The following is a 27,022-nucleotide window of genomic DNA, read 5'->3' as shown; positions in this document are numbered from 1 at the left end:
CCTCAGGTGTATTAATACAGGCTCTGAGTGGAGACTGAGGATGGAGAACAGGTGAGCAGTGTAAGGCTGCCTCAGATTTCTGCTGTGATCTTAGAATTCAGCTAAGCATCCACATCTCCGATCCTTCGAGGGAAAAAGGAGAACTGATAAATTAGTCTCCATCACCCGCCTGTCACTTCCACAACCACACGAAACCCATGCCTACGCCCTCCTCCCCATCCTCGTCCCCGCCCTTTACTGTAAAACAGAGCCCAGCCGGCCCACCGCCTGGCGAGCGGCAGTGACGTCAGCCTCGAGGAGCGCATGCGCCTTGCCTCGGGGTCCTCTTCCGTTCTTTTCCACTAAGTGTTAGGGTGGTCTCGGTGCCTTTGGAACTATAGTTCCCAGCGGCCGGCGCGGCGGAGGAGGGAGGCCGGGACTGTGCCAGGGAGGCCAGGCACCGCGGGCCTAGCGGGCCGGTCCTCCCCGGGAAGCGATTTTGGAGCCCTTTCCGCCCGTGGTGTCGGCGGCTCGGCGGCGTCCTCGGCTCGGCGCGCACGCGGGGGCGGGTCACGGCGGCGCGGGGCTGGCTGGCCGGCCGGCCGGCGGGGCCGGCGGGGAGGTGAAGCGGCGGCGGGGACGGCGGCAGCGCGGGTGCCGGCAGGCGGGCCGTCGGGGAGATGGGAGACCCAGGGTCGGAGGTGAGTAGCGGGCTGGGCATGGCGTGGTGCGGGGTCCGAGGGCTGCTGGGCCGGGCCTGGGGGCCTGGGGGACGAGGGCCCCTCAGCAACAATGGCCGCCCGGCCCGTATCGGGAACCACTGCTCGGCGCGGGCGCGGCGTGGGTTCCGAGGCCGACTGCCTCTTGGGGGAGCGTGCTCCCTGCTCCTCGGGGAGAAGGGATGCGGAGGGGCCCTTGCGGTCCACGGACGCGAGCTCGGGCTCTCGGAGGCTGGGGCTCCTTTAGGTCTCCTAGAGAGCTTTCGTTTTTCGGTTCCCTTTGGAAAAATCTTCTGTAAGTGCGGGGTTGTCTAGATAACCGTGTTTTGGCTTATTTTTATAGATAATAGAATGTGTCCCTCCAGCTGGGCCTGAGGCGTCCGAGTCAACACCCGAGGAAAATGAAGATGACATTCAGTTTGTTAGTGTAAGTAGCGACGATATTCGGGTTTTTCTGAATCAGAGACTATGCGTGATAAGCCGTGATGTGATTACCCCTCACCTGTTCGTTCATCATGCAGCAAACGTGTGTGAATGTCTGATAGGGACTGTACACTGTGGAGCAGGGCATAGGAGTAGGGAATTTGCCCGAAGAGGTGTCTGAGCAGCCCCACTAGGCATCACAAAGCCTGTGGCCTGCGGTGCGTGTTGTACCCTGAATCTCGCCTCTTCCCCTGCACTTAGAGCCGTTCATGTACGCAGGGTTGTGGTCTCCTAAGACTGTTTTGAAATGAGACAAGAGTAACTTCTAAAAGATAGCACACAGGTTAGGGAGAAGGGGCGGCTAGTGATGAGGAATGAGGTAGAAAACCAGAAGCGCTGCAGGAACTCACCTTCTGAGCCTGTGTGTCTCCATAACGTGAAGGTGGGTGGCTTGAAGACTTCACTAAGCTCCGAGCTCATCCTGTTACAGCACAGTCCAGCAGGCGAGGTTCACAGTGAAGGGCCCGTATCACCAGGAGCATCCTGTATCTTTCTGTTTTTATTCCCTTCGGACAGTAGTTTTCAAGCATGAGTAAGTAGAAGTGTGTGGATTCCTGGACCTCACTCCAGACCTATGGAATCAGAAATGGGAGGTGGGGCCCAGGAATCTTCATGTTGGTGCAAATGCAGGGGTGAATGAAGCTATGAACACACTTTGTAAAACACTGGTTGCAAAAACTGAAGGGGGTGCTGTGATACATTTGAGGATAATTTCCACCCCACACTGTTAAAGTTTTATAAAGGCTCTGCTTAAAGTAGTAATCTCACTTAGCTAGAGAATCCTTCTACTGTAAATGATTCTTTTTGAATACTGTAGTTGAGGTTTGCTATTAAAGGTGTATAATCTTTCTTTAATTCCCTGTCTGATGTGTATTTGTATTTGTTGGTTCTTGGACAGTTTTGAAAAACTGGTTATTAAAGTGTCTTCTACGTACCCCAACATTAGGCTATTGTGGTGATGCTGTATTGTGTTTCAGTGGGTTTGTTTAGGAGTCTTTCACAAGATCATTTCTTGGGTTTTTTTGCCTTTGCCCATGCATATGGTGCTGTATCCTTTTCATTTTAAACTTTAAAGGTTTGGGGGTGGTAGTAGAAGAAATTGTATCCTGCCTGTTCCTTCACTGTGAATTGAAGTATGTTTGACTCTTCAGGACAAATATTTCAGGTTCTCCCTGAATATGGGTATATTTGCGAATGGAGAATATTTACCTTGGTATTTTGTGGAAATTAAACTAAGAGGGACACACTTCTTTATGAACTATTGGGCTTACTTTGAGAATCACAGATGGAATCTACAAAGATAAGATTAAAAAATATGTATATATAGGTACTCTGTGGAGTGAAGAATTGTGGTGTAGCTTGTCAGTACTTAATATAAGCATGTATTAGACTGAAGTTTAAGAATATTCTTTTAATTTAAATATTGTTTTAAATGTAGAGAATCTGTTATATCTTTGCATCCAGAGTAAAAAATATCCAATCAGTGAATTTGTGTCCATCTTGATACATCTTATATTTATCTCTGTTTCCAAATATAGGTTCAAACATTTGATAGTTCCAAATGGAGAAGTGAATTATATGTATTGAATGCAATTACAGTACTAGAAGAAACCTATTAAAAATATTCCTTATGCCTTTATGGTGATAACACTTCAATGAATTAATGATACCTTAATTCTGTTTTAAAATACATTGGAGACAGTATCTTCTCTCTCTAACCCAGTCTTATACTTGACTCCTCAGGTAGTGCTTGTTCAATAAAAATAATAAATAGTCTGTGCTTAAGGTTTCTTCAGGTACAAAAAGAACATTGTGATATTACTTCTTGGTTTACACTGGTTTGGATTTCTTAGTTCATTCTTAGTCTAACTTTCCCATTTTTTTTTTTTTTTGCGGTATGCGGGCCTCTCACTGTTGTGGCCTCTCCCGTTGCAGAGCACAGGCTCCGGACGCGCAGGCTCAGCGGCCATGGCTCACGGGCCCAGCCGCTCCAGGGCATGTGGGATCTTCCCGGACCGGGGCACGAACCCGTGTCCCCTGCATCGGCAGGCGGACTCTCAACCACTGCGCCACCAGGGAAGCCCTAACTTTCCCATCTTTAATCCGCATGGTGGCACAGTAGTTTTTGTGTGGTTTAGAAAATACAGAGTTTGAAACTAAGCATGTTGAAGGAAAGGAAGGATATAGATGTGGAAGTGCAAAAATGAGCCCTTTCATTTAAATTTTATTGAAATACACATACAGAGAATTGCCCAGTTCATAAGTGTACCCTCTGATTTTTGCAAAGCCAGTACACATGTGTAAACAGTGCTTAACTCAAGAGACAGAATATTACTATACAAACTTTTCATTTAGGTCTTTTGCTCTAATTTTCTGTTTAATTTAGTAATACGATCCCTTATTCAGCCACCATCTTTATTCTTTGCACTCTTTGAAACTGCAGATATGTTAGTTAATTTACTCCCAGAAAACTGTTTTAACTCAGGGCTAATGACATGATCTTTCACAGTGCTACTCTAGATATAAAGGTATAAAAACTGCTGAGACAGCCTGTCATAATCTTGATAACAGCACATGAGATTTAGGCTTCAATCAAGATGATTGGTATAATGTGGAATCATTGAACATGTGGAATATTTGTATATTTTCATAAATTACTTCAGGGGGGTCATGGACAAATAATGAGGGTGTCTTTTGTCTGGGTGTCTTGGGGTTGTATTAGCTCAATAAGTAAAAATGATGTTGGAGCAAAGTCCTGAATTAAGTACCTTAGAGCTACAGAGATTACTTGGAAGTACATCCTACCCATAAGTGTCAGTAGTTCAGTGTGAGAGATGAGATAGGGATGAGAACTTTGTAAATAGTTCTAGCAGAAAGTAGAAAGTTCTTTTATAAAAAGGACAAGGTGCTGTAAAAAAAAAAAATACGATTTTCAGTTTATTTTCCATAGGTAGCATTTAGTGTTTGTATGTGTTTAAAAGAGTATTTTGAGAAGAAACAAGGAAAGTCATCAAAATGGGAGAGCAGAGAGGATTATGCTTAGTTCTGGAGGGTACTTTTTTTTAAGTGGGAGAAGGAAGGATGGGCCGGATAGTATAGATTTTGAATTGTGGACTAAATTTGAACTTAGAGCAGGCATTTGGGAATCATTTGAAATGTTTGAATCGGGCGGGACTGCAGAAGTAAACTATGTCCCTAACTTCTCTATGTGGGAAAAAAATCTGTGAATTATTTAGGGTTTTAGATTAGATTTTTGCATCTGTGCTCAAATCCATCTTCTTTGTTTTAGACTAGGGTAATAAACTAGTTTTTCTGTAGACTGTATTTTAGTGTATTGACATCACTTTCCAATCAGTAGGTATTTGGTGTTTTGGCTTTGTATGAGAAATCAGTTTTCTTATAACAAGAATGAAAGCTTTTTATTTCATTAAAAATATTTTTTAAAACTTAGAATATTAATTAAACTGTGTTTCTAAACTGTTTTGCTTCTGCCTGGGCTCCTGCCCCTAAATTGTGTGGCTTTGGAGTAGAATCCTTTGATTTTGTTACTGGTACAGAGGGGATGAGAATGATGGTTCACTGGTTGATGGATGAAGCAAATTTAAATAAAATACCTTGTAATTGGAGGACCACTTGCATTTATACTTTTTAAGAATAGAAGCAGCCATTATAAACATGGTAAGAAATTGCCTTTTCTTGATATTTGTATTATAATTATTACTGTTTGAGGAGAATTAATAACTTATTTTTTGGCTAGTGTTGTGAGTTATTCAGAGTTGGGGACAGTAGCAGGTAGACTTTTTCCTCAAATTGAAGGAAGAGAAAGTATCTTATCTCCGAAACTTAGGAAATAAGCATTGATTTAAACATAGTGTGTATACTTGGAACTGCCTCAGAATTATGTGATTAGAGAGCACATGGCCAATGATGTGATTAGAGAACCAGATGGACCTCACTTAGTTTTCTCCTTTGTTAAATGGCACAATAGTGAAGTAATGTGGAGATTGAATGAAATAACATACATGAAAAGTTTAGTACCTTTGCCTGTACAGGGCTCAGTGACACATGTTCCCGATTAGAGTAAAATCAATGGAGTGCCAAAGGGTTTTGATTCCAGGTTCGTTATGGTGGAAGTTTGGCCATATCCACTGTGAAAATTAGCTAAAGTATAGAGTGTTTGTTTGTAAGTAATATTTTCCTTTGGAATACTTATCTTCCATTGTTTTTCCACTCAGCCTCTTTGCCTTTTTAGGTCTCAAACACATGCTGTCTTCTCCTACCGTTCTGTCACTTGTAACTCCATAATATTTGTTGAGTGAATGAATACTCTTAATGACCCCTGCTTTTTCTCTTGTATGGACTTCCTATCTGATTCTTTTTATTCTGCTCTCTTAATTAGTGTGAATCATAAGTTGTCATTGTTCAGTAGTTCAGAGGTGGCTGGGTATCAGTTTAGTGGTTGACCCTAGCAGGATATTTATGCTACTTAGTCCTTACTCCTGCCCTTTCTCCTGTTTCTGCAGCTACTTTTTCATCTTGTTTGTGACCATTTTCCTGCCCATTCTACTTTGTGCTTTGTGCCCAGTTATCCTTTCATCTCCCTTTTTTCTCTACCTGCCAACCCTTCATGGAAGCTCTGCCCCAGCCTCTGTGTGTTTCTGGTACCTTGGGGACTTTCTTGGTGTGCTGCTTCAGTGGGCGTGTAATAAAAGTTCCTAACGTACATTTCTTGAGGAGAGCAAGCTATTATATTTTTATCTCCTCTACTACCTTCTTGGATTGAGTGTATGATTTTGACAACCTTATTACAAATGGTAGGTTTGGGCCTTAAAGCAGGTGATTCATCTCTGTTGACCACACATTGCAGAATATCTGTCCCTCTAATCCTCTTTTTTAAATGTCCATTTTTACAGCTCAGGCAGAAATCCTAATTACTTTATTACATGAGCCCTGCCTAGAAGTTTTGCTCTCTGGTTTTATCTTAGTGGCTAAATCACCACCTGTAGGGAAAACAGTTTCCTGCTGGGAGAGAAGTTGCAGCCTAGGGGAGAAATACACTGTCTTTGAGACTGGATGCCTCATCTCAGGAAGAGGATCTTTAACTAGATCTTAGCTTCTGTCTCTTGACCTGGGGTCTTTTTCTCTTAATTTTTCCACTGAATATATCACTTTGGCTTCCCAACAGCCGTCTTTCCCAATCCTGAGAAATCATTCCCTCAGCCATGTTCTCCCCCTATGTTCCTTTCTCTTGTTTTAAACATAGTAGAATTTTTCAAAGAATAATCTTTACTCTTGGCCTTTACTGCCTCATTTTCAGCTTAATTTTTTTAGAGCCTGACTTGTATGCTCACTACTATCTTGAAAGTTGCTCTGTCAAAGACATTTTGAAATCTCCTTTGTTGCTAAATTCAGTGGCATTTTTGGGGTTTGTTTTTTTTTTCCGGTGCTCAGTGTTTTTGGCCACATTTAGCATTGACACCTTTTCATTGAGGTTTTCTCTATCTTTAGGTTCTTTGAATTTGTGCATTTCTGATTCTTCTCAGACCTCTGATTACCTATTTAGCTCTTCTTACTAAATCCTAAAATTCCATCATTTCCTCAAGAGCCTCCTTGAATCCCTTCTTTCTCTTCTTTGCTTTCTTCCTTGGCAATATCATAGTTTCAGTTTAGTTCTAGAGTTACTAGTCTTGTAGGGGAGCATCTTTCCAGTCTCCATTTCCAGTTACGTTCCTATACCCAGATTACAGACTTGCATTTCCAGCTGTCTGCCAGGTGCCTCTGTGTAGTCTTCATACATCATCCCATTTATGGCCAAAGGAATGCCAGCTTTCTGTCTTTGTATTCCAAATTTATGTCTATCCTTTAGTCTCCTAAGCTTGAAACCTTAGAGACCACTTTGACTCCTTGTGGTTGTTAGGGTTTTGTTTTTATAGTCAATCATTTTTTGTTTTTTGTTTTCATCTTACCTGTATATCCTTTTGTATATGCACCACAGCATCACTGTTATTTTTGCCATCAACAGTATTTTAGTTTTGCATTATTATGTGTGTAGACTGATTAATTATCCTGCTTTCCATACTTCTCTATGTGATTAATCTTCTGAAGGTAAGCTCTCAAGATCTTATTCCCATCTTAGTATTTATTGATTCCCTTTTGCCTATAGAATAAAATCTAGGCTTTTAAGCTTAGCATTCAAGGCTTGGTATGCAGTGGAGTCAGTATGGATGGAAAGAAAAGATGAAGGAGAACCAGGTTTGATGTGTGACTCTGTAGGAGTCGGAAGTACAGCCTAGCTCCTAGTCAGAGATACCCATCCCATCTGAAAAGCATTGGCTTACAGTATCTGACATTGTAGCACTATTCCTGTGTTAATAATCCTCTCCCCAAGGAATCAACACAGGCCGAATACCCTACCTTGGCTTAGTCTCTTTTAGGTCTTGTCATCATTTCTTAGTCTTGTGCTATGAATATTTCCATCTGCATTTGTTCTGATTATTTTCTACCACCCATAAGGCTTCCTCTTCAGAAGAGTTCTTGCCAATTAATCCCAACATCGACAAAAAGGATTGTTTTAAATGCTAATTTAGTTTGAATAATTCTCCATGACTTGTTAATTTGTTCATTTTTTCCTAGGAAGGACCATTAAGACCTGTTCTGGAATACATTGATCTGGTCAGCAGTGATGATGAAGAGCCTAGCACCTCTCAGAGTGAGGTAAGTATATTACATTTGACTTGCATTTCTTCACTTCTGGCATTTAAGAAGCATTCTCTAAAGAGAGTCATCAAATCAGCGATGGCTGTGTTTAGGTGCTATTGTGCTTTAGAGAATGGCCTGTTTCTGTTAGAATGGCCCTGAGAGGTAGTCCAGGGAATCCTCTGCCCAGAAGATCTCCTGCTTCCAGCTTTGTTCCTCTACTTTCAGCGAGGATGTGAAAGGATTATGTGACACAGGAAAGTTCTAAGCCTTGGAGGCCATATCTGATAAAAGGGAAATGGAATAAAACTGCAAGATTTTTGGCTCCCTTCTCCTTTCCTGTCTCTCCTCAGGTGCCCTGTAGAACTGGATCCTTTTCTTCCAGAACCATGTGGCCACAGAAAATTTGTTGTATCTTGGAAGAAAGGATATGTGAAGATCCTTTAGAAATGGAATATGGGGAAGGGTTGTGGATTATTCAGGCGTCATCCTTTTAACCTCCTCTTTCCCCCTCGTATTTGGGGTTTTCTCTCTGACCTGTGATTTACTGGTTGTGGGTTTGACCTTTAAACTTATGCTTCCCTTACTCTCAGAACCAAAGTAGCTGAGCACTTTGTAGCAATCTTGTCTTTCATTTGTTTTAGCCCGGATTTATGTTAATGGTCTGTTTTCTTGATTCATTAGAGAACTGGCTGTGTGTTCAAGGCGGCCAGAAAGCTACTTGCTGTATGATACAAAGTATTGGGACTTGAACTTGCAATCAAAATACCTAGGTTTTAGTCTCAGCTTTACTTCTTAAGTCTGTGAATTTGGTTAAGTAGCCTTTTAACCTTAGTTTCTTTACCACATAAGAATAATACCTACCTCACAGGGTTGTTGTGAGGATGAAATGAGGTAACAAAGCTCCTTGAAAACTACAAACCATAGAGTAGAACTGTGCAACTGGAAAATTTTGTTGTTCATGGAGAGTGAATGAGAGAGAATTTTTAAAGGGATTTAAAAGTGACTCTGCAGTGCAGGACTTCTAGAAACGTTTTTTCTTCTCAGTGGAACTTTTCCCAAGTTCTCTTTGCCATTATTAACTTCTACTTGTTGCCTTACATATGTTGAATGGGATTTTTTAAAAAAATTATTTTCACCAATAGTCTTGCTGCCTCTTCTTACTCTAGCATGGGAACAAGCATCAGGCTAGGATGGCACCCCTTGACCTGGGCTTGTTTTTACTCTTTCATAGACACAGTACCAGGTTAATGCCAGTAGTTGGTTTTGGGCCTTTGGGGTAGTGAAATTTGTGGATTTGACTTCTGTGGTCCCCTTGCTGACCTGAAGTGGATTGTATGTTTCATTGTTAATTATAATAATTTTAAAAATTGAGTTCTACTTACTGGACATGCATCTCTGCCCTTGAAAATTAACATATTAAAAGCATATTTTTTTTCTTCCTTGGTTTTCTTGTTCATGTGGATAACCCAGAGAATGCCTGAGTCTAAGGTGCCATCCTCTGAGAGTCATCGCCCAGAAATGTGCTCTAGCTGCAGTGTTCCTCTTCCCAGTGGAGACAGCAGCTCCTCCTCTGGGAGCTGTACCAGCAGTCCACACAGGATAGTTTCTCAACCTTCTTCTGTTGAGAACCCATTGGAGAACCAGAAAAGTGATCAAAGTAATTCAGTTATTAAGATCTCTGAGACAGAGACACTTAAGCCATCACAAAATTGCCAGATTCTGCCTTCATCTCCACTTCTGGTCCCCCAAGAATCTTTGGCCTCTTCAGAGGTCAAGGAGGATTTACCTGTAGAGTCTTCTGCTTCACAGCACGGACAGGATGCCATCCTCTATCTCCAGACACAAGTGGCTGAGATGTCCCGAGTGATACGTGATCTGCAGTCCAGGAGCTGTTTTCGATTTCATCATTCTAGGCCAAGTAAGAATTCCTCGGTTCCTTGGGACATCTCTACCTCCAAGGAAGAACATTTATCCACAGTGGAAGAAGAAGCTGACTGCAAATCCCCCTCAGCTGATGACAAAGGGCAGCCAACTGACCCTAGTCAGTCTAGTTTCACAGGGCTTTTGAAAAGAATGGAACAAAGAGGTATTATCAAGAGAGTTACGTTACAGTCCGAAGCAGAACCATGTGAAGAGAAACCTGATTGTGTGACTTCTAAGAAACGTTTGGTCCCTCCACTGCATCCTCTTCTGAGAATTGCCACCACTGAGGTTTTTAAAGACCCAGCTGATTGCCATCCTTCTTCCTTCATGGGACACAGGGTATATCCTGTGGCCAAGGATACCTCTCCTTTCCAACCAAATCCACCGGCCGGGGGCCCCATCGTAGAAGCATTAGAGCACAGCAGGAGAGGAAGCACAACATCACCTCTGGATTCTACCTCGAAGGAGATGGAGGTCATGGGTTGTAGATTCTACCATGCTGCTTCCATTGCAGCCCGAGCTGCTAGCTACATGGCCTATATGACTCAGTATCAGCGTAAACTCTGGGAAGACATGGAGGATCTGGTCCATGACCCAGAGTTTGATCGTGGAAAAGCAAGATGTATAATATCTGATGGTATGGATGCGGGCCTTTGGCAGCTTTGTACTACTAGGGATATAATGGACTCTGTGGTCAGAGTTATGGCAATGGCAATAGACTACAGAAGGCAGGCTTGGCTTCGACTCACATCCCTCACTAAGAAAACCCAAGAGAAGATCTCACACTTGCCCTTTGACGGTACTTCCCTCTTTGGACAAGATGTGAACGCTGTAGTTGCAGAAGAAAACAGTATAAAGGAAAATGACTATAAAGACCACAGCAAATACTATAACCAACATCGATACTTCTATAGTCATGACCAGAAAGCACATTATCACAGTAGAGGATACTCCAGAGGGGATTGGTACAAACCCCGAAACCACCCCTATAGATACAGGAAAAAGGGAGAATCTCCAGAACGCCATGGGTACAAGAATTAGTAACCCATTCACGTTCAGCAGTGCACCTGTCCAAGATGCTGACTGTGCTACTTGCTCCTCCCATCCACACAGGATCTACAGGTAGGAGGGCACCTCAGAATCTGAACGCATGGCTGGAATGATCACAGCTGACATTTGAATTCTAGACTTTTAGAATGAAGTAAATAAAGAGACTCATGCTTTCTAGGCCAAGTGAGTGGTAGAGACGTTCAGTAGGGGTGGACAAAGGTTTACCCGTTATTTCTAGTCCAAAATAAGTCTAGAGGAGGGTACTCAGGAATCTGAATCCTCTTATGATTAAGGAAAAATATAAATATTTCTTCCCCCTCAGGAAAACCTCACTGGTAAACTGAGGACTAGGAGATTCTGGATCTGGAAATAACCTACTACTAGATCTCTAACACCAGAGGCAGATCCTTCGTTTTTAGGTCATCAGTGCTTCCTTGTTTAGGCTTCCGTTTGTCAGATCTTCATGAAACGACAAATCTGTTATAATCTCTTTATGTCAGGGTGATCAGCTCACCAGTGTCCATACTACTGTCAAGCTCTGTGAGACTTCAGAATCAGCCTTGAAGCTGTATATCAAGAACTAAAATTCAAATCAAAATTTGCAAAATCCAGTTGGGGTGGCTAGATGTCCCAGGTCTACTGTGGACACCAGCTGGAAGAAGACTTTCCTACCTGTGACATCTCTGTAGAAACTTTCACAGTAACTGTCTTCACCACCCAAAGCTACACAGAGAGAATTCTCTGCAGTTGTCACTCCTAAGTCTCTCAAGCTCTCATGTATCACAAGCTGTGAGACCTGGTCATGGTGTTCTCACAGAATAATCTGGGCCTTTCACCAAGATGACCTTGACTCCCTTCTAAACTCTTGAGCTCCGTAATTCATCACGCTCTAAATACAAAAAAGATAACGCACATTAGTGCCCTGGAAATCAAGGATGTTATACCATCCAGGCATGCAAATCTGAACTCTTGAAAGAGCAAGAATTCCAAACATGCCTGACAATCTGGTCCTCTGATTGTAATAAAGAGGGATGCCATCAGTCTAGATTTTACTGAGAAATCCTTCAGATTCAGAGCGTAACTGTGGATGTAGTAGAGAGAACATCTCATGCACTTCTCTTTCTGGATGTCCATTAATGATTTCTCAAGACTTCAGTGGCGTGTTCTTGGTTTATTGGTCCTTTAATCTAGTCAGACTCTTACCATGAGAGACGACTTATCTTTCCGTTCTCAGTTCTTCGCATTATGATTTCTCCATCAGACTGGAACTGGCAGCAGATACCTCAGTTACATGTCCTACAGTATCTGTCTCGAGGCAGTGGCTGTGCAGTGCCCAGCCCTTAGACCCTTGTCTTCACATCATGACTTCAGTGTTGGAGAAACTGCCAAATTGGAGGGGTCTGAATACATCATCTAGAATTACTTGCTTGGCCAAATAGAAAAAGATTTTATCAATAGACTCATAATTTTGTAATTTCTTGGTTTGTCGAACATCTGCATTTTTTTTTTTTCATCTGCTTGACCGTAGTATTTTGGGTCTACTGTTAGTGGACCATGACACTGTTTTCAGGTTTATATGGTTTCTGTTTCTTGCCATGGTTCCTGCACAGTGGTGACTGATGTTTTCCCTGGTGCCCCACTTTTTAATAGTTTATTGGAAGCCCATTCCCCCTCCTCATCATAACCATATTCAGCACCCTTTTTGTTTACTTTTCTTCCTCTCCCTGTTTGTACTGTAGAGGTCGAAGATGCAAATATCTCTACTTGGAAGAAGTTATTTTATTTTGTCAGATAGTTTCAGGGTACTGTATTGATTCTGTTTGTCCTATTTGTAGATGAAGCTTAAGCTGCAGTCTTAATAGAGTCTCCTCTTGGCACATTTGGTCAAGTCATATCTAGAGTTAACATTTACCTTTAATTTTTCTATACTTTTCACAAAGTTTTACTTCTGTTTTAGGTCTGTGCCAGTGCTCTAAAGATTCATTCAAATTGAACCCTAGAAGAGCACTGGTAACTGTCTAAAAAGAAACAAGGGCCTAAGAAATCATACGAAGATTTTTATAGTTCACGATGTGTACTCTACCAGTTCAGCAGTCTCATGTGCCCTTGCTGTAGCACCGTAGTTTTCTTCTGTGAAAGGACTAGCCATAGGGAACTTGCTGGAGAGAGAGAGACCTTGACACTTTTCTGTACGGCTGCACATAGATGTTCCCAGTTGTCTGAGGCTACTTCGCAGTTGTCCCACTTTTCCATTTCTCCCTGTCCCTTCCCTGAATTGCATACTGGGTCACCAACTTGATGATTTTTGAGATACTCCTATTTTCCAAAATTCAAAGCAAAATTACGTTGCTTGAAGACCTGGTTCTCTGAAACTGCTCTGGCATTTCCACCTAACCTGCTCTTTTTAATTTTTTTATTTTTAATTGTGCTTAAAAAAAAGACAACATAAAGTTTACCATCACAACCATTTTTAAGTGTATAGTGGAGTAGTGTTAACTGTACTCACGTTGTTGTATACCTCCTCCTTTCCTAAATGTTTGTAGAGCAGCATTGCTGCTGTCTTCATTTTGTGTTATGTTGCTCCGAAGCAACAAGTAGCATAGCTTTGCCACTCTCTGATTGATATGCCCAAGCATCTCCAGAGATCTTTCCTAAAAATAAAAAGGTATTGAGATATGGAATTGGTGGTCAGGTGGCTAGCTTCTGAAGGGGTTTGGCAGTTGCGTGGGGATGGGGCAGAGCACCGAAGTGTGGGAGCAGGTTTAGCTGCAGATTGGGTGCTTGACTGCAGAAGAAACTATTCTCAACCTGTTTTTTTAAGATTATTTTAAAGTCTTTCTCTGGCATACTTGAATGATGATGGTGTTATAAAACTAAAAACGGGGATTTGGTGTAGGGAAACAGCCCTAATAGACAACCATAGTAGTGTATGGAATTCATAATTAGATAAGTTTTCACATCATGTCTGCCATTTGCAGAGCCTTCAACAAGATTCTCCATCAGGCCAGCCTCTGATGTTTGAACAGCTCTAGGTCTTCTAGGAGGCCTAGCAATCATCGCAAGTTGAGTGATTTGGTGATCTTGAAAGGGATGCGTCTAATGATGCTTTTTCTTTAAAATGTTATTGTTTGACTAGACGTAAAATGTATGTGGAAATGATATGATTCCTCATGGTTACTGTGTGTACACAGAAATGCTGTTTCTATTCATTGTTATATGAAGTGCCTTTTTAAATTTCACACTATTGTTTAAAACTTAACATTTTAATGTGCTGCATATGTTGCTGGTGATATTTATGTAAATTCTGTACAGTGATTTTTTTATCTTGTAGTTTATTCGTCTTCTGTACAATTGCACTATCTAAATGTACTCTCCTTCTGAATGTTACTTTGTTTTCATTACAGCACTACTGATCCATTTCAGAAGGTTGTAGAGTATGTCCCTCCCCCTTTATTTAAATAACTTCACAGTAGTTATTTTAGTTTTTAGTGATTGGCTCAGTTTTCTGGGCATTGAGGCAGCTTTGTTTTCTATATCTAGGTTCTAGGTTTCTGATTGAACCATTTGTCTCATGTCTAACCTTGTTCTTAGCCATGGTAACACAACTTCAATTTGATAAGTGGGTGTGTTTACTCGGTAATAAGTAACAAGGACATTAGGAAAATGAGTACATTTGTTGACACTTTATCTTTTTTTTTTAAGACTGTGTGACAGCTTATCAGTGTAATTGCATTTAAACATGATTATTATTATTATTATTATTTACTGTGTGGCAGCTTCTTTATCAGTATAATTACATTTATTTACCTAGCCCTCAAAAATACGTTTTGAGGGGAGCATAAACTCAGGCTACTTGGGTACTGTTTAGTATATTACATTACTATTATACTAATAATTTACTGAATGATACCTAAGTGACCTGATTGATAATGTCCTTAAGGGCCTGCTCCATCCAGGATAACCTCTCAGGTACCGTGAACAAGGAGGTTGGAATCGACGCAATCTAGAATCCCTTCTAGCTGTAAACTTGGATACAGAGTTAAATGACATGGATGAACAGAGTTAAATGCCACATTCAGTATTCTTGAGGACATACTTAATTGGGATTCTGGTAAAGGTTAGAAATTATGGATTAGATATTTGTAGAAATAGTTTAAAGACTGCAATAACTGAAAACTTTTTTTTTTTTTTTAATGTGAGGCATGTTTTGCCCAGACTTGCACTGTTTAGGTTCCACTGTCTTTTGAAATTTACCATTCTTACTTACTGTTAGTGGCTAGTCCAGTAATTGACTGTCAGATCTGTATGCATCTCCTTCCTGTCATTTAGTTGGCTGGACCTATTCTATATAGTTCTTCATTAGTGTTTACACCAATCAGGTCTTCATTTTTCACTTAAGAAAATAAACAGGTGGAAGTCGTCAGTAAGCTGATGACGATCACTGTATTGAATGCAAATCTTTCAGTTATTTATCCAGATATAACAAGTTTTGTAAGCCATTAAAATATGTTATGGAATATCTCTTCCTGGGTGAATGATGAGAATATTGTTTTATTAAATCTTTTTTTCTTGTATTGATTAGTGGGACGATATCTTTGTACTACTTTGTCTTTTCGTTTGCTTGACTTTATAAGAATGAAATCTTTTTTATAGTAGTGTTTGGTACCATTGAGATACTCCTCAAAATTAGGTTTGCTTCCCGTGGATATATCTGGAAGTGATCACAGGCCAACCACGTCCATTTGATGTTAGCATTTCAGTTATTTCGTTCTTTGTATTGGATCTTTTCTTCCCCTTTATGTAAAACCTCTTTCTAAAAGGATGTCTGATCTTCCTTAATCTCTTTGATGGAGATTATATTTTTTATTCTACCAGTCTATACTAGCCAGGATTTTGATGTGGCTTTTTATGTTTAAATACAATGCCTTCAGCATTATTGTAAGAGATTTTCTAGTTTTCTCTTAAAAATGTCCTTTTTAAAAAAAAATAGTCCAGTCTCACACTATTTGGCTATTGAACTTTCATCAGTTTTTAATGCCTTCTTGTTTACTGGTGGTAGTATTTTCTCATTTCTGTAGAGTCTTTGGGCAAACATATTATTACATGTAGTTTGTGGTCAATTGCATTTTTTCTCTTTAATAAAAATTTTAAGTTCATCATCATGAATTTATAGTACAGCCCTGACATACACTGTATCTTTAACAATCAAGTTTTTTTCTAGGTCGTAAAAACTTTACTGATTTTGTTGAGGTAACTGTCTATTTCAAGTGGTCTATTGGATTTTCTGATGCCTTGTCAATTCAGTAAGAGTTCTCAGGTTGTCTGTAGTTTCTTTTAGGACTTTGGAGATCTCTCAAGTTGTATTGCGTTTTCTAATATTCCTGAGTAGTGTATTCCTTGGTAGAAGTGAAAGCAGATCCTTTATATCTGGTAATATTCAAAGAAATTCTTTGACCTTAAATGGTTCAAGTGTTATCTTGTGGTTCTGTTAGTAGTCCCTTTGTAAGACTAACTTTCATATGCTTTTTTTTTCCCCATGAGCTATCCTGTGCTTTCTGTTTTCTTTCATTACCCATAAAAGTGGCTCTATCACAGCATTCAATTTTAAGGGCTACAGTTAGACCTCTTGTTAACTCCTGGTTTTATGTTATGGCTGTGTTTCACACTGCCTTGACTTACAGTGTAGTGATGTGCTAAAATAATTATGTTTGTGGTCCTTCTATCTATACTGCTTTTATTTAGTGAGGCAACAGTGATGTGGATGATAGGGGAAAAAGACATTTTCCAAGTCACTAAACATAGTTTAAAATTTTCAGTTCTATTTTAAAAAACATTTAATTACATTAAGCTTTCTGCTTTTAGGTGTGCAGCCCATTCCTTTCTGCCTTAGGGAGAATAATTGTAATTACTTTCATTTAGATTCTTAACACGGAGTTGAATGCGTGTTGGTCTTTGCCTAATGGTTTATAACAGCTCCTGTTTTCTTTTGCTTTTGACAGAAATATATTTTGACAGATGTTGGAAGCTCTTTGATAGTATTGGGTCTAATTGGCATCTTCCTACCTGGGAAGGATTAGAGGAGAGAACCTCCATTGATAGAGCGTATATGTACCAGGCTGTCTGTTGGTTGCAAGGGACTCTTGAGGCAGAAATGCACTCTTATTTTGCAGATAAGAAAATGGAACTTACATTAAACGATTTGCTCAAGTGGTGAGCTTTGAATATACACTCTGTTCCTCCAAGTTTCAATTCAATGTTGTACTCAGTGGCCTTCTTTTGTCTTTCAAGCGCCACTCAAATCTTAACCTCTCTGAGAAGGTAATTTGTCAAATAACTACCCTTCTTCCCTGGATTTTGTGTTTATGGCTGTACTCTTATCCCTTATTACTTGATGTCTTTATTAACTAATTCCTGGTTATTTCACTTGTCCAATCAGAAACCCTAACCTTCATTCTCACATTGAGTTCACTGTGCTGGACTGAGATGATTTCTGGCTACGTTGTCGTTGGCTTCTGTTTCATGGATTCCTTATTTGTGTCCCATTCATTTTCAGCACTGATCGTTTCAGTCATGGTTCTTGATGCTTGTGTTTTTCTTTGTTGTACCTCTTTTGTTTGTTACATGCTTTTTGTTTCAGATATACACTTAAATTTTTTTTTTAACTGGTGTCTTGAGGATACTGGCTTAATGAAAGGAAGGTGGAATGCTAAGCACATGGTATTTGAATTCCAAAGAACTTGACCTGAGTATTAGCAAGTCAATTATTCTCTGAGACTAAGTTTTCCTACTCTCAAATGAGGTAATAATGCCTGGAACTTCAAAGCCTGTTACAAATTTCCTTTCTATAGTGGTTATGCTGTTTCTACCCACATTTGTAGATTTCTCATAACTGGGATGGTATTGGATATAAATACAGATATACCTTAAGATGTATTTAATAGTATATAATAGTTCATGTCATCACGTCATGTTCCCCTTGTTTACAGTTTTTTTTAAGGCTGAACCATTAAGCTACATATAATACAAGCCCAACAATGGATAAGTCATTGAAAGATGTATTTAAAATAGTCTCCTAAGTGCAAGCTAAGAAATGCTCCTAATAATAAGAAAAAAATTAAAAAATATAGAATGAAGAGCTAGAATGTATAGGTATGTGTATACAATTTTTGATGGATGGTATTTTGTCATTTTGTGTCTCTGATGGAAACAATCAGTACCTGCTATGTGCAAGCAGGCCCTGAGGAAGGTCTGTGGATACTGGGAGTTAATAAGAGATGGTATATTCTCTTGAGAAAGAAATACCAACACAGTGTAATTGTCCTATTTAGAGGAACGCCTGTGATGAGGTTGGAACAAAAGAGACGGCCATCTGAAGTGGTCCAGGAAAACTTTTCTTACCAGATGCTTGAGCTGTGGTTTGGAACGTGATTGGAGAAGATTTACCTGGGCTAGTGGAGAAACAGGAGCCAGACATTCAGATGAAGGAATCAGTGTGTGCACGAGTGTGGGGAACATCGTGCATCTGGTTTTTCAGAATTATAAGGAACAACCGCTATGGGTGCAATTGTAGGAGATCAGGTTGAAGAAAGGATAAAGGTACATGAGAATGTATTGGTTCCTACCTATTCCAAGCATACTAAGATATGTAGCCGTTACTTGTAAGGTCGTAGAAGTAGTTTGTCTAGAAGTTTCTTTGTCCACTATGGACATCTAGGCAGTTCCTTTTTTTCCTTGAACTGAGCCAAAGGAAGGCTCTCCATCATTGCACCTCTAGCCCCAGGGACGGCTCCAGCAGTGACAACAAACGGGGGCCCTGTGGGAGAACAGCTTTGATGATGAACAGGATGCTGCTGCTGAAGAGGGAGGGGCATTCCATCATGGTGGGCAGGTGCACACTGCAGGACCACCTGTGGGCCATGTTCCTCACTGCAGCTCAGTGAGGCTTGTTTCCCTGTGCATTGGCTTACAGATAATTTGAGCGTGGACTTGGAGAAAATGAAGGTACTTCTTTAAAATGTTGCTTCTTTGGAGATTGGAGATGTGTTGCACAGGGCCTGTGGACCTTGTGCCAGTGGCAGCACCTAGAGCACATTTTGTCAACTTCCTTTTTGTTTTTTCTCTGCTTTGAGTTTTTTTCCTTGCTCTGGTTGCCACTTTCACCTTTTCTTATCTCTCTCCACAATTCTTTCTTTTCTTACTGTGCCAGAGGTAGAGCAGTGGCACTCAGGGTTGAAACATTGTAACTCCCTTTTGTTTTGTCACAGCTTCATAGTAGGAGATACTAAAAAATTCTTCTAAGTTCCAGGGTTGTTTTTTGGGGGGTTGGGGGGGTCCTGTGTCTAAAGAGAATCAAAATCATTCTGCCTAGGAGGGGAGTTTTACAAATACAGATATTGGTAATTAACCCAAAAGACATTGTAGGAAGAATCTTATTGAAGAGGTTTGGTGGTACGAGCCTTCTTCACTGAATAGTACTTTACAGAATGGTGTATATCTATATGTATGTTTTAAAGTTTGTTCCTATAAGGCATATGTTCCATGTACTTTGTATTTGTAAACAATAACCAGTTTGGGGGTGGGAAGGAGATTGCTTTGTACAAAAGGGTTGTTTCCTGGTTTTAAAACTTTGCTGCTGGAGATGGTAAATAAATATTGTACAGCTTTGCTGTGTTTATCTCTTCTGTTCTATCTGTATTTGAATATAAAATTCTTGAGAAAAATTGTTGCTTTTCAAAATGTTATTTGGGGTGTGGTTTCAGTTCTAAGGTGGGTACAAGGAGATTCTGGTAAACAGAACTTATTCTGGGAGTGTAAACCTCATAAGACCAAACTAGAGACCCAAGCTTTGAAGGGATGGGCAATGAGAAGCAGGCTTTGAAACTGGAGCTTGTATGAAGTAAAGCAGTTGTTTCAGGAATTCTGTTCAGCCTGTTGAACTGAAAATGGCTTGCCCTAATTCTTGATTAATATGTTTCTGTTATGTTTGGGCAATAATGTAATCCAGTCACTGCACTTCTAGATACAAAAAGAAACTTGGAGGGAAAAAGTTAAATACAAGATTATGTTCCTTTTAGAGACAAAGTTTCCATTTGCGTTTATGAAGGATAGATGTTAAACTTATATATATATATTTTTTTTGTGGTACGCGGGCCTCTCACTGCTATGGTCTCTCCCCCTGTGGAGCACAGGCTCCGGACACGCAGGCTCAGCGGCCATGGCCCACGGGCCCAGCCGCTCCGCGGCACGTGGGATCCCCCCGGACCCGGGCATGAACCCGTGTCCCCTGCATCGGCAGGCAGACTCTCAACCACTGCGCCACCAGGGAAGCCCTAAACTTATATTTTTAAAAGGCAAAAAGTAGTGATTTAAGCCAAATTCATTACATTTCCAAACAAAAGATTGAGATCCTCGAGACTTTTTGTCTTTATACAGTCTTGTTCATTAGTAATTAAAATTTTCTTAATTTTATGGCATATTCTAATGCAGAAATATTAGAAAATAGATTTAAAAAGGAAAAAGAAACCCTCTAGACAGAAATAACTACTGTTAACATTTTGATTTATAGCCTTCTAGATTTGGTCTCTTCTAAATTATTTTTACAAAAAATGGGATCATTTTCACTTAAAAACAAATACAAATGATATGGAAAAAAGACATTGAAATATATACGTTATAGCTTCATTGACGTGGGATTTTGTGCTGTGTCATTAATTTGCTTATTTAAAGATTTGGTATGCATTTATTTTATGGTTCACATAGCAGGTCACAGTTTCATAGCAATGTTAGAAATTTTAATAGTTTCCAGGAAATCTTTGTTAGCTCATTAAACTTGATTAGTATATGAAAGTATTAATTGCTTTGGTAAAATTTTTGCCTAAATAGTGGAATTCTCATTGGACATTATTCCTGATGATCTTTTATGAGCAAGATTGTGAGTTCATGGTCAGAACCGGTTTCACGTTCACTTGAACTGATTTCAAGTTTGAAGTGGTTATTCGTCTGTAGCAAAAAGAGAAAAATCAGGACAGTGCAACTAGTTTTCACAAGGTTAAGTTTATTCAATAATGAGACTACTGAGGGAAATTTTGAAGTGTTAGCTCAAGTTTGTGTCTTCATTCTCATGAAATGAAAAGTCACAATGCTGACCATTGATATTAGTTCCTTTTTAAAAAATACCCTTACTTGACAAAAGAAGGGAATCCTATATCAGGCTTTCCTTCCTCCCCTGCCCCCTCCCCAATTATAGAGACCCACTGAATCCCACTATTACAGATTAGATATCGGAAGAAAGCCCTCTTCCCTTCCCGCCCAAGTTATCTATTTCTGGACTTGGAATTTTTGCTGTGACTGCCAAGCTCCATTAAAAGATAAACTTTGTCCTCTAAAACAGAAGAATTCGTGCTTATTTTCTCCTAAATATGCTTAGCTTTCATGGATATGTGCACTCAGATATAACTAGTATCCTTAATCTGCTGTCATTTCTAGGACACAACCCAAACTTGCTTTGTACGTAAGAACTTCATAGTGTCAAGGGGTGAGCATAGACAGGGTTGCAGGGAAAGGCCATATTAACCTGGCTTCTGAGGTTCTGGAACAGCTTTCCTTCCTGTACCCAGTGTGGCCCTCATTTTGTAACCTTCCAACTCCTGATCACCCATGGATTTTGGTATGTTGGACTATGTCATTGGAATCATACCTCTGCTTCCCATTTTTTAAAACCATCATTTTAGTTAAAAAAAATTTCATAGGGACTGAACTAGAATCTGCTTTTTAACGTTTTCTGGCTTTACAGCTTTCTCCTTAATTGTTAGGACCCCACAAACTTCCCCAATGGGAGGGGGTGGGTATGGAAGAAAAACTGACTCAGAGAAGTGATCTAAAATATTGGCAAATAGGGACTTCCCTGGTAGTCCAGTGGTTAAGACTCCATGCTACCACTTCAGGGGGTGCGGGTTTGATCCCTGGCCAGGGAACTAAGACCCTGCATGCCATGTGGCACAGCCAAAATAATATATATATATAGAGAGAGAGAGAGAGAGGGAGAGAGGGAGAGAGGGAAATAGAGACTCTCCCCTCCCCAATATATTTCTTAGGACTTCCCTTTCCTATGCTTCTCCCCCCAGATAACTGAGCGGTTACACTTTCTTGCTGGTCATTTGCTATCATTGTGGACTCTTTAATATTACTCTTTAGTAGTATTTAATATAGAAGTTAATCCAGGGTAATCACAACAAGTGCTTCAAGAAGGATGACTGAAGATCTGTAGCTGCTAACATTCGAAATGAAACTGAGAGCCCATTATTCTTACCATTGGGAGCCAATTCCATTTCTAGTTTGAGAAGTTACATATCTGAAAGCCTGACCTTCCTTAGAAAAACTCCAAGGGCCTAAAAGCTTCTTTAGACTATAGGCTTTGGGGGAGATAGGCAAATCTAGCCTAAGAAGAGTCCTGGAATTTTGTGATTTCACATTAAATTACAATTCAGCATTGTGGCACTAACAGAATGGTGGAAATTCGCAAACTGAAAGATATATTGGCCCCTTTTCATCTTAGTTCTACAGGAAACATTTAAGACATTTTCATGTAGCCTGAAATCAGTTCACTTTCTGCCCATATTCTGACAGTACTGTAGCTTTGGTTCTGCAGTTGGGTCAGTAACAAGGTGGCCTGCAGTAAGTTTTCCCCCCGTGTTCTGATCAGTTAAAATTTATTTCTGAACATGTTGATTCTTTGAATTAACAGTTAAACTTCTGTGCAAAATAAGGCCTTCTGTGACCTAATGGGTTAAATCGCTAACATGCATTTTAATATCAATGATCCCTCTGTTTTTCCAATGCCGATATGTTCTTCCAGAACCACAGAAGAATGTAATTCAGTGAGATCTGAGGCCAGCCCTCTTTCTGGATCACTAACAATGGAAATCCCAGGGACTTGGCTTTCTGGAGAGAGTGAGTGTTCATAGATAACCTATTACTCATGCCTGGCTTTAACCAGCAACCTTGATCCCCAAACCCAAGTTTGTGATGGAAAAATATCAAATGAATATCACCCTGCTGCACATGCTTAATTTCTTTCCTCTTTAACACATTCTTGTTTAAAGTACTTCCATTTTGTCATTTTTAAATGGCAAAGATTTCAAAGTTGAAGTTCTTCCTTTCTCTAGCTACCGTTTCTTTTCATCTACTCCCAACTGATTGTCTTTCAGATCTGCTTTTCTGCTTTCAATGTAGGTAGCCAGAGTTCTTTTTTTCTTTTTTTTTTCTGGAAACGAACCCACCTTAGAGGGGAAGGGGAAGGAGAAGGAGACCAAACACAATTCTGAATGCCTTTTGTTTTCAGCATCAGGACCATAAGGTCTTTTGAGCCCTTCAAAGTCATGAAAGTTAATAAACAGATCAGCAGAATTAATTGGAAATAACATAAGTAATCCTGTTATTGACATAACCATATAGTTAAATAAAAGACAACAGGCTACTGATAGCTAAATATAAGAAAAATAATTTTAACAACTTAATAATACCAACAGGTTATACTTACTTGATCTTTTTTTTTTTTTTTTTGCGGTACGTGGGCCTCTCACTGCTGTGGCCTCTCCCGTTGCGGAGCACAGGCTCCGGACACACAGGCTCAGCGGCCATGGCTCACGGGCCCAGTCGCTCCGTGGCATGTGGGATCTTCCCGGACCGGGGCACGAACCCGTGTCCGCTGCATCGGCAGGCGGAGTCTCAACCACTGCGCCACCAGGGAAGCCCCTTACTTGATCTTTAAAAGGTAAAGTTCTAGGGCTAGAGATTAATTTTAGAATGAAGTTGAAGAGATCCAAACAAAAGTTTAAATGTTGATTAAAGGGCTAAATAATTTATCTTCCTAGCATATGTGTATAGCTTGAAGGGAGTAAAGTTTTAGGAGCATACTTATATTTTGACTAGTGGATTACTAAAACTTTTTCCTATAGGATATATAATTGCTGTATTTCTGGCATTTGTTTTCATTTAGCTTTGCATCCAGAGTTTATATTTACAGTGTAAATCAGAGGATCATTACTTGTGCTTTAATGTAAACTTTAAGAAGAATAAATATTATGTAAAGTTTTCCTGAATGAGTGTAACTTGAGAAGTAATTCAGAATGGTTATTTTGTCGTGGTTTGGGAAAAAGTAAAATGATAGTGGAACCATCAATTCAAGGTAACTCTTCCTGGGTTAGGATTACCTTAATTACCTTAATTAACCTTAATTAACCCAAAACATGGCCTTCTTCCTGTCTCCAGAATATTCACATAGTTGTGACACAACAACATATTTTGTCAGTAAATCCTAGTTTGCACCTCGTCTACCTCATGTGTTAACATGACCTTGGTTTACCTGGCCTTCCAAGCATGACTTTTGCTAGCGTTTAAAACTTAAATAAAATGTCATCTCTGTCCGGAAAACTAACACACTCTAGGTCCATGTTTAAATACTGTTAACTTGTTTAAATTAAAAATTCTTTTAGAATCTACTCTACATTTCCTTCTCAAGGTAGTACCCACATTTTAAAGAGATTAATTTTTTATCTTCCCAAAGAGTAAATTTCATTTGCTTTTAAGACAAAGAGATAAACTTATCTCAGGATCAGAGCTCAGATAAATGAATTTTTATGACTATCATTTTTAATAAGCTGCATTGTCCTATGACTTGTAAAAGGACATTTTGAAGTTGGTAAGATGCCACCTACTACCTGGTGCAGTGGTATAGGCTGGCCAAGTGGTCAGAAATTTAGTTTGGGACTACTTTTACCCAAAGTGATCCTGTGAACATTCTTTACTGCAGTGATGTAACCTTGTACTAAAAATACCACCTCTGCCTTGTTATATATGCTCACTTCAGTGGAACTTCTGTGTACTTGGAAAATCACACCTGCTGTTTGATTTGGTTGATGCAACTCTATCCCAATTTAGATAAAATTTGGGTTGTACATATATGATTGATTTGCCTAAAAAGGGATATATTTTAGTTAGTAACACAATCTTTCTGGTAGAAAAACATTTTAAAATTTATTTATTTATTTATTTATTTATGCATGCATGCTGCGCCAGGTCTTAGTTGTGACTTGCGGGATCTTCGTTATGGCATGCGGACTCTTAGTTGCCGCACGCGAGATCTAGTTCCCCGACCAGGGGTCGAACCCTGGCCCCCTGCATTGGAAGCGTGGAGTCTTACCCACTAGACCACGAGGGAAGTCCCTAGAAAAAGATTTTTTTTTTAATAGAAGCCCATATGATTTAAATTTATTTATTATTTATTTATGGCTGTGTTGGGTCTTCGTTTCTGTGCGAGGGCTTTCTCTAGTTGTGGCAAGTGGGGGCCACTCTTCATCGCAGTGCGCGGGCCTCTCACTGTCGCGGCCTCTCTTGTTGCGGAGCACAGGCTCCAGACGCGCAGGCTCAGTAATTGTGGCTCACGGGCCCAGTTGCTCCGCGGCATGTGGGATCTTCCCAGACCAGGGCTCGAACCCATGTCCCCTGCATTGGCAGGCAGATTCTCAACCACTGTGCCACCAGGGAAGCCCTAGAAAAACATTTTTAATAGAGTTTATGTTTTAGAAAAGTTTTAGGTTCACAGCAAAAAAAAAAAAAAAGGAAGAGGTCTCCCATATACCTCCCCACCCCTCAATTAAGCTTCCCCCATTATCAACTGCCCCCAACATAGTAGTACATTGGGAATAATCAGTGAGCCTGTGGTGACACGTTATCACCCAAAGTCTGTAGTTTGCATTAGGGTTCACTCTTGGTGCTGTACGTTCTATGCATTTGGACAAATGTAATAAGGTATCTACGTTTATAGTGTCATATAGAATAGATTTCCTAGCCTAAAAATCCTCTGTGCCCTGCCAGTTCATCCCTCCCTCTCCCCTAACCCCTGGCAACCACTGATCTTTTTTTACTGTCACCATAGTTTTGCCTTTTCTAGGATGCCATATAGTTGGAACCATACAGTAAATAGCCTTTTCAGATTGGCTACTTTTCATTTAGTAATATGTATTTAGGTTTTCCTCCATGTTTTTTCATGGCTTGGTGGCTCATTTCTTTTTAGCACTGAATAATATTCCATCATCTGGATGTATACAGTTTATTTATCCATTAACCTACTAAAGGTGCTTTGTTGCTTATGAATAAAGCTGTTACAAATAAAGTTTATGAATAAAGCTGTTATAAATATCTCATAACACAGGTTACTTCACTCCTAACTACTGTTTGGTTTATTTGCATGTTGTTTTTCTTAGGAAGAACATTTCATCTGCAAAGAAAGAGGGTTTTATTTCTTCCTTGATTTGTGGTTTGGTGTGTGACATTAATTTGGGGAAATTATTGGTCGTTATTGCGTCAAATAGTTCATCTGTTCCTTTCTCTCTTTCTTCCCCTGGTATTCCCATTATGCATACATCTTTTGTAACAGTTTTTGGATATTCTGTTTTTTTTTTTTTTTTTCGGTCTTTTTTCTCTTTGTCTTCCAGTTTTGGAAGTTTCTGTTGACATATTCTCAGGCATGCAGATTCTTTCCTTGGTGGTGTACAGTCTGCTGGTGAGTCATGAAAGGCATTGTTCATTTCTGTTGTGGTGTTTTTGATCTCTGATTTCTTTCTGGTTGTCTCTTAGGATTTCCATCTCTCTTAGATTACACATCTGTTCTTACAAGTTGTCTATTTTTTCCATCAGAGCCCTCAGCATAGTGATCATGGTGGTTTTAAATTCCTGGTCTGATAATTCCAGCATCTTTGCCAGGTCTACCATTCTTTGCTCGCTCTGACTCTTCAAACTGTGTTTTTTGCCCTTTGGTATCCTTGTAATTTTCTCTTTGAAAGTTGGACGTGCCGTCGTGGGTCAAGGGAAGTTTGGTAAACAGGCCTTTAGTGATGTGTGGTAAGGCTGGTGCTCTGTGTGACTGGTCTCAGCCTTGGAGAGCCTGTGCGCCTGGACTGGGAACCCCGGCGGTGCTTCTCAGGCCTTCCCCTCACCTGGGAGGGTAGCTGCAGTGGCCTGAAATGGCCTATTTCCCGTCTCCCAGGTCGGTCAGGCTCTCTTGAAGTAGTTTCACTTGAGGCCAGGCATCCTTAAGGACAACGCTCTGACATATTTCGAAATGCTTACTTTTCTTCTCCCCCTGCTGGAAACATGGTGGGATTTTTCTC

General features: G+C 40.2%; 1 protein-coding gene across 4 annotated transcripts in view; it reads left to right on the top strand.

Annotated features, from left to right (window-relative positions):
- The first annotated feature begins 310 nt into the window (after nucleotides 1–310).
- The window catches only part of ZNF451 (zinc finger protein 451), a 90,950-nt gene continuing 64,238 nt past the window's right edge, over nucleotides 311–27,022 (top strand). For 2 of the 4 annotated variants that reach the window (XM_081245460.1, XM_081245459.1), the window contains exons 1-3: nucleotides 311–680; nucleotides 1,042–1,125; nucleotides 7,815–7,895. In XM_081245460.1, the coding sequence (XP_081101586.1) occupies nucleotides 660–680; nucleotides 1,042–1,125; nucleotides 7,815–7,895 (186 nt within the window). In that variant the 5' untranslated portion in view covers nucleotides 311–659. Of the gene's footprint in view, nucleotides 681–1,041; nucleotides 1,126–7,814; nucleotides 7,896–9,350; nucleotides 19,505–27,022 lie in introns of those variants that run through there. The other 2 variants (XR_014016797.1, XM_081245461.1) reach the window with 2 other exon arrangements.

Source organism: Mesoplodon bidens, assembly GCF_964165515.1.
Source record: "Mesoplodon bidens genome assembly, chromosome: 10".
Taxonomy (NCBI): Eukaryota; Metazoa; Chordata; class Mammalia; order Artiodactyla; family Ziphiidae; genus Mesoplodon; species Mesoplodon bidens.
Note: the sequence above shows the minus strand (reverse complement) of the source record. Positions and strands in the feature narration are given on the sequence as shown.